Source organism: Onychomys torridus, chromosome 8 (genome assembly GCF_903995425.1).
Source record: "Onychomys torridus chromosome 8, mOncTor1.1, whole genome shotgun sequence".
Lineage (NCBI taxonomy): Eukaryota > Metazoa > Chordata > Mammalia > Rodentia > Cricetidae > Onychomys > Onychomys torridus.
Genome location: NC_050450.1, coordinates 71,230,434 through 71,245,156, shown reverse-complemented (window position 1 = coordinate 71,245,156; position 14,723 = coordinate 71,230,434). Strand labels below are relative to the sequence as shown.

Sequence of the window (14,723 nt, the reverse complement as noted above, 5' to 3'; positions counted from 1 at the left end):
GGAAACATATGCAGTAATCCACAGCCAAGCACTGGACTGAACCCAGGGAATCCTGTTGAGGAGAGGGAGGAAGGATTGTAAGAGCTGGTGGGATCAGGACCATCACAGGGGAACCAACAGAAGCAACTGGTCTGCTTGTGGGAGCTCACAGACTGTGGACCAAAGGCTAGGGAGCCTGCGTGGGACCAGCCTAGCCCTCCACTTATGCATGGCAGTTGTATGGTGTGGTCTACTTGTGGGACTCCTGGCAGTGGCTGCAGGGTCTGTCCCTAATGCTTTGCCTGGCTTTGAGGAACCTGTTCCTAATGCTGGGTTGCCTGCCCCAGCCTTAATACAAGGAGAGGAGCTTAGTCCTACCTCAACTTGATATGCCATGCTTTGTTGGCACCCGTGAGAGGCCCTGCCCCTTTCTGAACAGAGGTGGAGGAGGAGTGGATTGGGTCAGGGAACAGAGGGGAAGTGAGGGGAGGGCATGGGAAGAAGGAGGAGGGAAAGCTGTGGTCAGGAAGTAAAATAAACAAGAAAATGTAATTAATAACAAATAAATTTTTTAAAGGAATGTAACATAAATAAATAAGAGTTCACCCTGGCTGCCTATGATAATCAAAAAGATGCTATCAGTATGAGGGAGGCAACACAGTGATGGGGTGAGAGAAAGGCCTCCCTGGCAGCTGCTGGCCTTGGAAATGGGAGGTGGCATACCATAGTTCTTAACTAGAAAAGCAGTTTGGGGCCAGCAAAATGGTTCATCGGGTAAAAGCTCTTGCTGCCAAGCCTGCCAACCTCAGTTCAGTACTCAGGACCTATATGGTGGAAGGAGAGAGCCAACTCCTACAAGGTGTCCTCTGACCTTCATTTGCACACAATGGCACATGCTCGAATAGACAAACACACACTTACATGTGCACATAAAAATAATATGAAAGTTTTAATGAAACCGTTTCTTACAGCCTTTTGATATATATATATATATATATATATATATATATATATATATATATATCAAAAAAGATATATATAAAAGATGCTTCAAGCTTGGGCTAAAGCATCTGTAAGAAAAAAAATCAGACTCTATTTTCTTGGAGTGTCATGAAAGCCTAAACTCTCTAGGCTCTGAGCTATCTTAGTATGAAAGTGTAAAGTTGGAGACCTTTTGGCAGTTTGTAAGAAGTTCCTGTTAAAATTTAAAAAACAATTGCTTGTGAGGCTGGAGAGTTGGTTCAGCAGTTAAGAGCACTGGCCGCTCTTCCAGAGGACTCAGCACCAATGTGGCCATTCACAACCGGCTGTAGCTCCAGTTGCAGGAGATCTAACGCCCTCTCTGGCCTCAAAGGGCATTGCATGTGCATGGTTCACAGATACACATGTAGGTGAACACCCATACACATAAAATAAAAATAAGATTTTTAAAAATTAATATATATAATATAAACATGTATAACTAAGATGGTTCTTCCTGTAACCTATCAAGCAGAAAGAAATCACTCAGCTGTGAAGTACACATTTTAAAGAAGAAGTTCATAAAGCTGAGCTGGGCACACCTTTAATCCCCTTGGGAGGTAGAGGCAGGTGGATCTTTATGAGTTTGAGGCTAGCCTGGTCTACAGAGCAAGATCCAGGACAGGCTCCAAAGCCACACAGAGAAACCTTGTCTGGAAAAAAAGAAAAAGAAAAAGAAAAAGGAAAAAGGAAAAAAGATGTTCATAAAGTTAAAGCACATTGACTTAAGATATGATTGGATTAAAGGAGACTGAGGTTTTAATTTAGAACCTGGAGGAGAAAATGCTTCCAAGGCAGTGAAGGATTTGAATCAGCATCAGAGGAGTCCGTGGAAGAGACACCAGGCACATTAGAAGGCGTCCACTCAAGAATGGACTGTCCCTTCTGCTGTGGGATGTTCTGTATGTCAAATGTGTTGCTCTGATTGGTTAAAATAAATAAAGTGCTAATTGGCCAGTAGTCAGGCAGGAAGGATAGGGTAGGCGGGACAAGGAGGAGGAGAATTGTGGGAATTGGAAGGCTGGGTAGGAGATGCTGCCAGCCACTGCCATGACAGGGAAGATGCAAGGTACTGGTAAGCCACGAGCCACATGGCAAAGTATAGATTAATAGAAATGGGTTAATTTAAGATAGAAGAAGTAGATAGCAAGAAGCCTGCCACAGCCATACTGTTTGTAAACAATGTAAGTTTCTGTGTGTTTACTTGGTTGGTTCTGAGTGTCTATGGGCCTGGCGGGTGAGAGAGGTTTGTCCTGACTGTGGGCCAGGCAGGAAAACTCTAACTACACCCTTCCTTGCCCTTCCGGTCACTTTCTGCACACATGCTTTCTTTCACTCTGAAGCTATCAAGCAAAACAAAAGGTAGGCCCTGTAACAGCTGGAGAAACTTTCCAATTCTCAATAACGAGGAAGCCAGCTGCTTAACCAGCATACTTCCTGTGTGTGCCACAGCCACTGAAGACCGAGGAGCTGCCTTGCTGGCGCAGTGCTCAGAGGGATCTTCGGGCGGTGAGAGACTGCTCTGTGTATACTGCAATTGGCAGTGTTTGTCAAAATCCACAGGCCACATGACCTAGAGTGAATCCTAACATAGACTGTGGACTTTGAAAGATCACATTATGCCAGTGTAGCATGCTGGGCCAATGTAGGCTCATCAGTCATAACAAATGTGCCACTGTGCGGCAGACACACTTGTGTGGGGACAAAAGATATGTGGGAACTCTACATTCTAATCCATTTTTCCGTGAACATCTAACTGAAGAGATGGTTCAGTGGTAGAGGGCACACCGCTCTTCCAGATCCCAGTTCAGTCCTCACCTTTAGGTGGGTCACAACTGCCTATAACTTCAGCACCAGGGGACCTGAGACCTCAGGTGTTTTTGGCACTCACATTCATGCGTACATTCTGCACCTCCACATACACATAATCTTTAAAGGGTAAGTAAAACTGTAAGTAAAAACCGGATGACATTTATTCATCTTAAAGTGTGTGTGTGTGTGTGTGTGTGTGTGTGTGTGTGTGTGTGTGTGTGTGAATGTGTAGTTAGAGTTTTCCTGCCTGGCCCAGTCAGGACAAATCTCTCTTACCCACCAGTCCCACAGTCGCTCAGACCCAACCAAGAAAGCACACAGAAACTTACATTGTTTAGAAACTGTATGGCCGTGGCAGGCTTTTTGTTATCTGTTTCTTTTATCTTAAATTAACCCATTTTTATTCATCTATACTTTGCCACATGGCTTGTGGTTTACCGGTGTCTTTACATATTGCTTCTCATGGCGGCGGCTGGCGGTGTCTCTTTTCACCCAGCGTTCCATCTCCCAGAATTCTCTTTTCTCTTGTCCCACCTATACTTCCTGCCTGGCCACTGGCCAATCAGAACTTTATTTACACAGAGCGATATCCACAGCGTGTGTGTGTGTGTGTGTGTGTGTGTGTGTGTGTGTGTGTGTGTGTAAGGCACACACGACTCAAAAAGGAAGCTTACTTTACCTAGCACAAAGTCATCCTGTTTGTGTTATATGCACTAAAGATCAAGAGCCGGCCTTGGTAGCATGGTACTCAATTGCAGAACCTCCTCAGGTTGATGAAGGTGCAAAGTGCATCACAGTGGTCTGACATGATGATTTATGTAGTATTTTTAAGGTCCATATGAATCAGTGGGGGGTCCTGTTTTTATTTTATATTTTTATTTATTTTTTTAAGATTTATTTATTTATTATGTATATAGCGTGTATGCCTGAGGCCAGAAGAGGGCACCAGACCTCATTACAGGTGGTTATGAGCCACATGTGGTTGCTGGGAATTGAACTCAGGACCTTTGGAAGAACAGTCAATGCTCCTAAACTCTGAGCCATCTCTCCAGCCCATGGAGATCCTGTTTTTAAATTGCAGGTGTTTTAGAAAAAAAAGGAGCAGGTGGAGGAGGAGGAAGGAGAGATAAAGGAAAGAAAAGTAGAGAAGGATACAGTTAAAGCACAATGTTTACAGGTATGAAGATGTCACAGCTGGCCAGAAAGATGGCCCAGGGATAAAGGCACCTACAGCAAAGCCTGATGACCAGAGCTCACATAAAGGTAGACAGAAACAAATACTCCACAAAGCTGTCCTCAGGCCTCCATAGGTGTGCCTTGACATTTAGAACACACACACACACACACACACACACACACACACACACACACACACACACACCATTCTGTAGATATACAAACTCTTTATTTTTAATGTTGATTTTTAGTATATATGCTTTGCTTATGTGTATGTATGTGCCTCAGGTTTTCTGGAACTGGATTTAGAGACAGTTGTGATTTGCCCTGTGGGTGCTAGGAAATAAATGCTGGTCCTTTGGAAGAACAGGCAGTGTTGTTGTTGTTGTTGTCGTTGTCGGTGGTGGTGGTGGTGTTCTTCTTCTTCTTTTTTTTTTTTTTTTTTTTTTTTTGGTTTTTTGAGACAGGGTTTCTCTCTGTAGCTTTGGAGCCTGTCCTGGACTAGCTCTGTAGACCAGGCTGGCCTCAAACTCACAGAGATCCACCTGCCTCTGCCTCCTGAGTGCTGGGATTACAGGTGTGCACCACTACCGCCCAGCTCCAAGCAGTGTTCTTAACCACTGAGCCATCTCTGCAGACCATAAACTGGTTTTTGTTTTCATTTGGAATGGGATACACATGTGTGACTGTGCATTTGTATTGCACATGCACATGGAAGTCAATGAACCACCTCCAGTGTCCTTACTCCTCAAGAGCCATCCACCCCAATTTTATTTATGTGTTTTTAGATTTTTAAAACATTTTTGTGCAGGGGCTGGAGAGATGGCTCCGCAGTTAAGAGTATTTGTAGTGGATAGCCATCCCAGCATTGGCCAGGAAGTTCCAACCCCCATTGAGGCTTCGGTAATGGTCGCGCCCACAAGGCAGGGCGGAGAAGGAAACAGAAGACGGAGGATGGAGGAGATGGAAGGGGAGGCGCGCTTGGTTCCGGGACCCTGGACGCTGGGGGGAGACCAAGGAGAGTTCTCCAGAGAACACTGCCAGACTGCACGATACCTTTGCCAGACCCTGCAACCTACCCCTTCATTGTAAGTTACCCCACAAAATAAACCTCCCTTTTAACTACGTGGAGTGGCCTAAATAATTTCACCATTAAGTATTTGTTGCTCTTCCAGAGGACTCAGGTTCAATTCCCAGCACCCACATGGTGGCTCACAACCATCTATAACTCCAGTTTCATGGGACCCAGCACCCTCTTCTGTTCTCTGTGGCACCAGGGCCATACATGGTGCACAGACATACATGCAAACCATCCATGCACATAAAGTAAAAAAATAAAAAAAGATTTTTAAAAATGCATGTGCATCTGTGTGCTCCCACATAAATTTATATGCACTACATGAGTGCTGGTATCCGAAGAGGTCAGAGAGCATCACATACCCTGGAATCAAAATTACTGGCAGTAGCCACCATGTGGATGCTTGGGTGAGGATCCAAGTCTTCTGTAAGAGCAGTTAGTGCTCTTAACTGCTAGAGCAGTCTCTCCCACTCCTGGCTTGTGTTTTGATACAGGCTCTCTCACTGAGATAGCTGTGAAACACCATGTGGTTGCTGGGAATTGAATCTTGGTCTTCTGGAAGAGCAGCCAGTGCTCTTAACCATCTCTCCAGCCCTGATGTAGCATTCTTAATCATCCCAGGAAGTTCATATGAACAGAGAAACAGATCTCCACAGTGTACTGCTCTTGTGTGGCTAAGCATAATACACAGAATATACGTTCTTTTTTATTTGCCCAAAGTACACTCTTGTGTGGTGAGACACATTCCTTACTAATCCTAATCAGTCTGTGTCAGCTAGGTAAAGGTGAGGCTCCTTCTCATCCCCAAATTTTATATATAGGACACAGATGTGGCAATGAACATCCACCTTTGGATATGATTGGTTCATGCATGAAATAGGATCTAAGCTAGGTACAGTAGTCATTCATGGGGATCTGCTAGTCTCCTGGTCCTTCCTCTTCTTCCTTAATGAATCATAACAACTATGTACATCCAGAGCTGCTAGGGTCTGCTTTTTCTTGCATATGCAGAGAGCTCACCACAAAATGAGGTCAACTTACAGGAATGCAAAGACCAGATGTGGAACTAAGAGGAAGAAAAAAACACATACATAGAACAATGCTGGTAATGACATTGAACTGCTGGGTCTAATAATGTCAGATCTTCCCCTGGGTATATATTCATTAACATTTATTTATGTTTTGCTTAGAGGACTTAGAGTTGATCTTATTGATAGTCATCACATCCATCTTTCATGGAAGACTTTCCCTAACAAATCATGTCCCACTGTTAACACAAACTGTGTTTCCACTGAGGTTGGGTGATAGGAAGTGGGTATGGGACTCAAACAGGACATCTGCAACTGAGACACATGGTTTCAATGTATATGGGAGAGAAATCATGAAAATCAGCAGAAATCAGCATCCAAATTGAATGACAGCATTGATCTTTATGGTCACATATCTATTAGTTCCTACCTTGCCACTACACATTTTTTCAAAATCCAAAACAAAAAATAAAACTGCTTACAGCCCATTATTCTAGTCTTCAGAATAGAGACAGAATTGTTTCCTGTTTCCTGATCACAGATATAAGTTATCCTAGAAGTTTCCGGGACCTGACCAATTTAGGGTGGCAGAGGAATGCTCAAACCTTTCCAGGACCAAGGGGAAGATTCACAACTCAAGAGACAAGCAAGTCTTTCCTTTGTAATGAGACTTCATTGCCAGTGCTGTGATCCTTAGCTGAACTGATACTTTAAGAGACCCCAGCTCAAGACTCTTGACAGTTCAGGACCAACTCCAGTATCCCTGTGGGCCACTCTCTATGACACCGGCTTGATGAAGCCATAATCCATGCACTTGATGAGACATTCCCGGGCTGTCTGAACCACAGCTGCTCTCTTCTCATCTGGCTCCTGTTTTCCCACCACGGTCAGGATCTCCAGCAGTTCACTCTCAACCAGCTTCCTGGCCAGCTCAGCATCTGCTGACAGCAGGTTGTAGGCAATGACCAGACCTCGGTGTTGCACTGATAACTGGTCATGCAGGCAAAGCCGCTGTAGGATCTCCAGCCACTGTGTTGTCTGCAGAGTGAAAATGGGTAAGCAAGGATTCGAGAAATCAGTGAGGAGGCAGAAAAAAGACTTGACAGCCAAGAGAAACAGAAGGTATCGGCCATACCCACAGCTAAATAACTTGACTATGACCACATATCTGTAAATATTAATAAACTAAAATGGGCCCACAGCTCTTATTCATTTATTTGTTTATTTAAGATTTATTTATTATGTATAGTATTCTGTCTGCATGTATGTCTGCAGGCCAGAAGAGTGCATCAGATCTCATTAGAGATGGTTGTGAGCCACCATGTGGTTGCTGGGGATTAAACTCAGGTCCTCTGGAAGAGCAGCCACTGCTCTTAATGGTTAAGCCATCTCTCCAGCCTCTTATTTATCTATTTTTTAATATTTATTCTGCCTGTGTTTGTGTGTGTAGTATGCATGTATATATGCATGCTCACATGTATATAGGTACACATACAAGCGGGTATACATGTTTGTGAATGTATTTGGAGGCCTGAAATCGATGTATGTCAGTTGCCTTTTTCAATCACACTCCACTTTTTTGTTTGGTTTTGTTATTTGAGACAGAGTTTCTCTGTGTAGAACTAGTTGTCCTGGATCTCACTCTGTAGACCAGGCTGACCTCACTGCCTGCCTCTGCCTCCTGAGGACTGAGATTAAAGGCATGCACCACCACTGCCTTGCTCACAGTCCACTTTCATTTGGAGAGGTAGCACCTCTCAGTTGAACCCAGAGCTCACTGAGCAGGGGCATTAGCTAGCCAATTTGTCCCTGGAGTGCTGGCATTACAGGCATCCACAATGCCTGCCTGGTTGTTACATGGTTGCTAGAGATCCGAACCCTGGTCCTCATGCCTGCACAACAAATACTTTTTCCACTGTGCTCTCTCCCCTGCCCCCATCCATTTATTTTTTTTTAAAACTTCTTGAGAAGCAGAAAGACAGGCTCCCTGAACATCTCCACAGAATGAAGGAGCAGAATGCTAAGGAGAGTCCTCAAGGGAAGAACATGGATAACGCTCTCTTCTATCAAGCCAGCTGCACTTTGAGAAAGAGCTCCAGACATTTTCTCCAGCCCTGGTTTCTACTGGAATAAACCAAGAATCCACGGTGAATTCTCTCATTCCTTCTCCACCCACCCACCGTCCACAATCATGAGGACAGTCGGCTGTTGTGTGTCTGTGCTCAGCCACCCTCACCACCCTGTGAGATAGCGAGGAAGCTGGAAGTTACTCCTGGCATGGACACACGTGAGACAGCAGAGTACAACCAACATCTGTATACATCTGTATGTGTTTGGATTCAGAGAGAGCCGTCCTCAGGCCCCATTCAGCACTTGCCATCTGCCCAGCCTCACCTAAGTTATGTACCTCAAGATTCTCATCTGGCACTGTTCTTCTACTACTGCCATTTCTAAACCTGTTTCCCAGTGGGAAAAAAAATGTGTTAATAATCCCCTACCTGCCAGGATGATTGGGAATATTAAATGATACAATATGTATATATGTCGTATACATATACATATCCCCTTAGGGCAGCATCCCACTTATGAAACGTGCAAAGAGTCACCAACGTGCCCTGGTTGACTATGTGTCCACCGGAGCCATTGTGTCTAGTTTCTCCATTAGAAGTGTCCCAACCCCTTCCACACTTCCCTGAGGAACTCATGAACTCCTCAACAGTAATGTGCACCATGTTATTATCATTCTTCAATAGGGGTTATGTGCGCCCACAAAGACAGTGGGACACACCATGGAAAGAGGACTTTAGCTAATGTACTTGGGAAGTCCAAACCATGGTGGTAATGGCCAACAGGCACAGTCTCCTCTCTTCAGGTATCGGGAACCAACTCCCAACTAGCAAAGCTCACCCTGCAGCCCATCCTCCCTGGATGAGCAGGGACAGTACAGTCTGAGGGCTGGTATACCTCACCCAGCTCCCTCCTGTCCCCAGCCTGCTCTTACCACCTGCGTCATCTTGAGGCACAGTTTCTTGTGTGCTGCGGTCAGCATGGCCAGGGCCCCAGCTGCTGCATTCTGCAGCTTCTCATCCTCCTCTCCACAGAGCAACACCACCAGCTTTAGACGGTCATTCCCATCGGCCAGGAACCTCTCCTGAACCTGTTCCGGGGCAGGTGTGTGACTCAGTGAGAGATGTCCCATGACAGCACCTCCCAAGGACAGAAAGAGGCAGCTGATGTTCCCTGACTCAGGCTCTCTGGGAGATTTGCCTTGAGTTGTTCCTGCATAAAGCTCTTCCCTGGTTGCCTGAGTGAAGAGGGCTACATATCCCTGCAGCCAAAAGGCTAAAGAGAAAAGGGCCATTTCCTACCTCCCCTATATTGTGTGCTCTGCCCATTCTCTTGGCATCTCTACTCTAGGAAAGGCTATAACTTCTCTTTGGGAAATACAGACTGCTTCCTCCACAGCCCTGAGCCTTTGTGGTCTGCTGTGCAATGAGTTTGCTGTCCCTGAAAGCGTGGGGACTTATACAGGGGCATGGGCAATTAGGGGGGTTGCCTGATATTGGAGAGTGGGTGTCTTGTCTCCACCAGATGACACTGCAGCATCCCAAACACCTGAAAGCAGAAGCTACCTGACTCCTACCCAACACTCTGACCTGTCACAAAGAGGTGTTAAGGCCCCATGGTATCTTACTGCCATACTTTACATGACAGTAAAAATCTAGCGGGTCAAATTTAAGGACATTCTATTGGAGCAAATATCCAAATTGTAGATCTCTGAAAGAGGATAAAGGTCATAGATACTCAGGTAAAAGCCTCCTTCTGAATCTCCCTGGATCTGGAGTAGTGGCCATCAGAGGGGAGGTATGAAAAAGAAGTCAGTATGGCCCTCTCTTCTGGGGCCCAGCTGGAAGCCACTAGAAGCAGCTGTCCCACCAAGGACTACAGACCTCTCCTACACCTTGATGTGGCCATGGCCTAGTTATCACTGATGGAGTGGAATAGCTGTGTCACTGACAGGCCACCTTGGGTAAGTGGCACAGTTCTCCTTCTATGGTCGTTCCTATTCACTACCAAACAGAGATCACTACAGGGTGGCAGGAGGGTGGCACTTCTTGATGCTCCAAAAGGATTCCTAGTGACTGTGTAGACAAGACACCAACTCAATGGCACTCCAGCATGACCAGAAATGAACTTCTGTCCCTTAAGACTGCTTGCTATGTAGGTTGATTCTCTTGTTGCAGCAGCAGGTGATTCACCCAGGGAAGGTTGCCTCCTCTTTCACATTGCCCTCTTTGTACCCCACCACCATTCCTGACTCCTTGGACACATCCTTTTCCTCCCATATAACTGCCAGGTTCTAGATCAGCCTTAGGCCAGCCCCTTGGTGGATTCAATCCCTGCTGACTGACTCTAGCAAGCTCTCATAAGTTGAGTTTTCCTCCATGTGGTAGTTAGAATAAAAATGGCCCCATAGGCTCATATGTTTGAATACTTGGCCCCAGTTGATGGAACTGTTCAGGAAGGATTGGGAGGTGTGGCTTTGTGGGAGAGGTGTGTCACAGGTGGTGGGGGGCTTTGAGGTTTCAAGACTCCTGTGATTCCCACTGCTCTCTCTTTGCATTGTGATTGTGGGTCAAGATGTGAGTTCCCAGTTGTTCCCTTGGTCTGCCATCATGGACTCTAACCCTCCAAAACTGTACACCAAATCAAACGCTTTCTGTAATAAGTTATCTTGGTCCTGGTGGTTTATCATAGCAATATAAAAGTAAATAAGATGCTCTGGTAACAGGAGAGGGTCTAAGACTTGAATTAGGTATAGAGGTGAAAAATCTCAGGCCTCACATGTCCTTGCATGAGGGCTCAGATTCCAGAAGTGTCTCAGATCTGGACTGTCATGTCCCTGATGTACCCTGCAAGGACAGTGATGCTTAGTCACCATGAGAAGAAGATACTCATTAGAGGTTCATAGTTTGTCCTGTTTCTTGACCATGAAGCCCTATGGTATGTCCTTAATTCATTTTCTTTTCTTAACTTTTCTTTCTTTTTTTTTTGAGACAGGATTTCTCTGTGTAACAACTCTGGCTGTCCTGGAACTCACTCTGTAGACCAGGCTGGCCTTGAACTCACAGAGATCTGCCTGCCTCTGCCTCCTGAGTGCTGGAATTGAAGGTGTGCGCTACCACTGCCCAGCTCATTTTCTTTGTAGATCCTATGATTACTCAGTGGTAAGTACAGCTACAGTTCATTGCAGGTTCCATGGATATTCATATAGTGAGGTGTTCTAAAGTGACTCAGAACTGTGCTTTAGTATTTCTTCACTGTCCTGTGGATCTTTAGTGATGGCAAGTGGTCTAGCCTCTCTTAACCTCCAAGAGCCCTGATCTCCCAGCTGCCTTGTTATGACATTATTTAGGCTTAATTAACTTAGAAAAAAAGGCACCTTCCACCTCACTAAGACCAAGACTCAGCTTCATGACACCATAAATGTTTCCTTAGGACTCCTACAGGGAAAGAGGGTCCTAATCTAGGTGTGATCTGGGGACTCCTGGGTTCTCTGATCAAAATGTTGCTTTAGTACCATCTCATGGCCCCAGCCCCATCCCAAGGCCAACATTCATGTCTTGGTTACCCCATCCCCTAGAGCCCCAGCCTCATCCCAAGCCTGATGCCCACACCTTGGTCACCCTATCCCTTGGAGCCCCAGCCTTACCTCCTTGTTGAGCACCATGTTACACATGCATTCTGTGGCTGCCTGCCGTAGCTGGTCATGGTTTTCAAACATGTAGTTCTCAATGTCTGGCAGGGCCTTCTCCTTGAAGATCTTCTGCCTGGAGTGGAGGGGAAGGGACAGAGGGCCTTGGGTCCCCAGCAGTGAGCATGTGAGATTGGTCATGCAGGGTTCTTCCTCTATCTTCATGGGGTCCCTCCCATATCCTTAGCCTACACAGTGTAAGGGACACTGGGCCCACCATAGAAGAGGCACCAATGGATATAAATTAAATGACATGACAATATCTCCCAGTCACAGCAAAGGGCTCCAGGATAATTATGTCACCCCACAGGAGACATTTATTATTATTATTATTATTATTATTATTATTATTATTATTATTAAAGGAAATTCTCTTCCTGTTCCTGCTGTATGTGAGGTCAAGAGCTACATTGTGACTAGGAGAGAGGAGAAAAGTCCATCTCAAAGTTAAGACAACAGAGGGGAGGGCAGAGGAGGGGACTGCATGACCAGTAAGCAATTTCATAATCCCTGCATCAAACCACACCTGACTGGTTTATCCCAAACTTAATTTGCACCAGTCAGTACACTTCCTTAATTCAAGAGCCAGTTAGGCTAGGTTGTCTGCTACTTAAAACCAAAACACAATACAGTCTGCTTCCAAGAAGGGATACCAATTAACCTTTCCATCCACCTGGCTGTGCCTTTGTGATGTCGGCTTTATACAGTCCCTGTGTGTGTGTGTGTGTGTGTGTGTGTGTGTGTGTGTGTGTGTGTGTTTAGTTTTTCAAGACAGGGTTTCTCTGTGTAGTTTTGGTGCCTGTCCTGGAACTCTCTCTGTAGACCAGGCTGGCCTCGAACTCACAGAGATCCACCTGGCTCTGCCTCCCAAGTGCTGAGATTAAAGGCGTGCACCACCGCCACCACCCGGCTCCCTGTGTGTTTTTATAGGGTGCCAGCTCAAACCGCCTCCTGTCCTTGTTTCATATCTGATGCAGTCACGCAAGCAGAGGAGTCAGTACATGATACGTACAAAACTCCAACCAAACGCTCTGCGGACACCTCTGTGTACCTCTGCCCTCCCCGCCTGCCCCACTTACCTAAGTTTGTCACTGCGCCCAGACAGGTTGGTGAGTCCTAGGAGAGCCTCATAGTTCTGAAGCCCATCCCTCTGTGTGTCCAGGAGACTCACGAGGGGCCGCACCACCTCATACACCTGTGGGGATGCACAGGTCAGGTGAGATTCCCTCGTTTCCCAGTCTCTTGCATCTGATGCTTTACATTCCCAAAGCCCTTTCTCTCCCATACTCTATCTGGTTTAATCTGCACGGTGATCCTGAGAGGCTAAATTGTTCCCTTTTACTGTTCAGATGAGAACACTGAGTTCAGGAGGACAATTCACTAAAGGTAGAGCCAGGCCTGGTGTCCAGGTGTCTCTGATTCAATATCCTCCCTGTGACAACACCACGACCCTTTCTTAGCAGAAAAGACACGGGGACAGAGTCCTAAGAGCAATGGAGAACCCTCTCCCTTGCTTCCCATACCCACCCGCTCCCCAGGGAAGGCGATGTCCGGATTGGAGACAGCAGCAATCTTGGCTAGCCCATGGGCTGCCTTCACCTTGCCAACATCTGTGCCCTCCAAAGCCAGGGGGATCAGGGCCTGCAAGAGAGAGTGCAGTCACTAGCCAGTCATAGACATCCAGAGGCCTCTCTCTCCCTCCTCTAGCTCCAGCTGCCCTCTGTCTGTCTGTCTCATCAGAGATTCACAGCATAATCAGCTCTGGAGCACTACTGTTCCTATCTCAACAAAGTCCCAAAGGCTCATGTGTGTGAGGCTTGGTCCCCAGCTGTCGGTGTGATGGGGAAGTGACTGGACCCTGAGAGTTCTGAGCTAATCCTCAGATTAGCCCATTGATGAGCTCACTGCTGAAGGGAGTCAGAGGGAGTGTGACTTTAAGGGGTGTTGTAGTGGTATTTGCTCCACCCATGACCTTAGGCTATAGGGCCAGAAGGAGGCAGAAAGGGAGAAGGGTCATAGGCCCTTGCTCCCTGATGCCTATGAGGTGGAAGCAAAGAGGACGACTTCAGCTGTCTACTCCATTCTGTGTTCCTGAGTGGATTTCTTCAATTTATATCAGAATAAATCCCTATTACCCATTGAATAGACTCATGTGGATTGATCTTAATAGGATGTATCTTGTTTCCCTCCCTCCCCTTTCCCTCTCTTCCCTCCCACTCACTCCTGAGTCATAAACTGAGCAACTTTGCTTGGCTTCACACTCCACCACCATGAGGTTCGGCCCCATCATCACTGATTCACAGTGAGCCCATCGTGGACCGGAACCTCTAAGATCATAAACCCAAAGGAATCTTTCTTCCTCTTCAGTTCTCATCTCAGACATTTGTCACAGAGACAAAAGTCTAACTCAAGCACCATATAAATCTATGAAATACCTGTCAAGGATTCACTACCCTGGTTCCCAGGGACTATCAAGGTCCCTTACCTTCACTCCTCCCTCCATTTTGGAAAAAAAAATAGATTTTTTTTACTGGGCACTAGTCTAAAATCTCAGCATGCAGGAGGAGGAAGCAGGAAGATTACAACAGTTTCAAGTCCAGCCTGGATTTTATATATATATAATATATATATGAACTTAGCTAGCCCGGGCTATATGGTAAGATTCTGTCTCAAATCATAATAGTAACAACAATAATAATAATTAATAACTACATTCTTTTTTTACATTTTGCCCAAGATAAATCTAATCCTAATAGCCACTGTTTATTGAGCAGCTACTGGGAACTAAATATATCTAACCTACTTCCCATGTCTATCTGAAAAGTGAGACTGTGAGTCCTCCTCCTCTCCATTTTGCTGCAGAAAAAATTACAGT

The 14,723-nt window shown here is 45.8% G+C and overlaps 1 protein-coding gene across 3 annotated transcripts in view; it reads right to left on the bottom strand.

The window, feature by feature from the left end:
* Positions 1 to 6,220: 6,220 nt before the first annotated feature.
* The window catches only part of Unc45b (unc-45 myosin chaperone B), a 32,785-nt gene continuing 24,282 nt past the window's right edge, over positions 6,221 to 14,723 (bottom strand). For 2 of the 3 annotated variants that reach the window (XM_036197333.1, XM_036197335.1), the window contains 5 exons: positions 13,376 to 13,489; positions 12,928 to 13,043; positions 11,807 to 11,924; positions 9,095 to 9,250; positions 6,574 to 7,131 (listed from right to left, as the gene is read on the bottom strand). In XM_036197333.1, coding sequence (XP_036053226.1) covers positions 6,871 to 7,131; positions 9,095 to 9,250; positions 11,807 to 11,924; positions 12,928 to 13,043; positions 13,376 to 13,489 — 765 coding nt within the window. In that variant the 3' untranslated portion in view covers positions 6,574 to 6,870. Of the gene's footprint in view, positions 7,132 to 9,094; positions 9,251 to 11,806; positions 11,925 to 12,927; positions 13,044 to 13,375; positions 13,490 to 14,723 lie in introns of all 3 variants that reach the window. The other variant, XM_036197334.1, reaches the window with a different exon arrangement.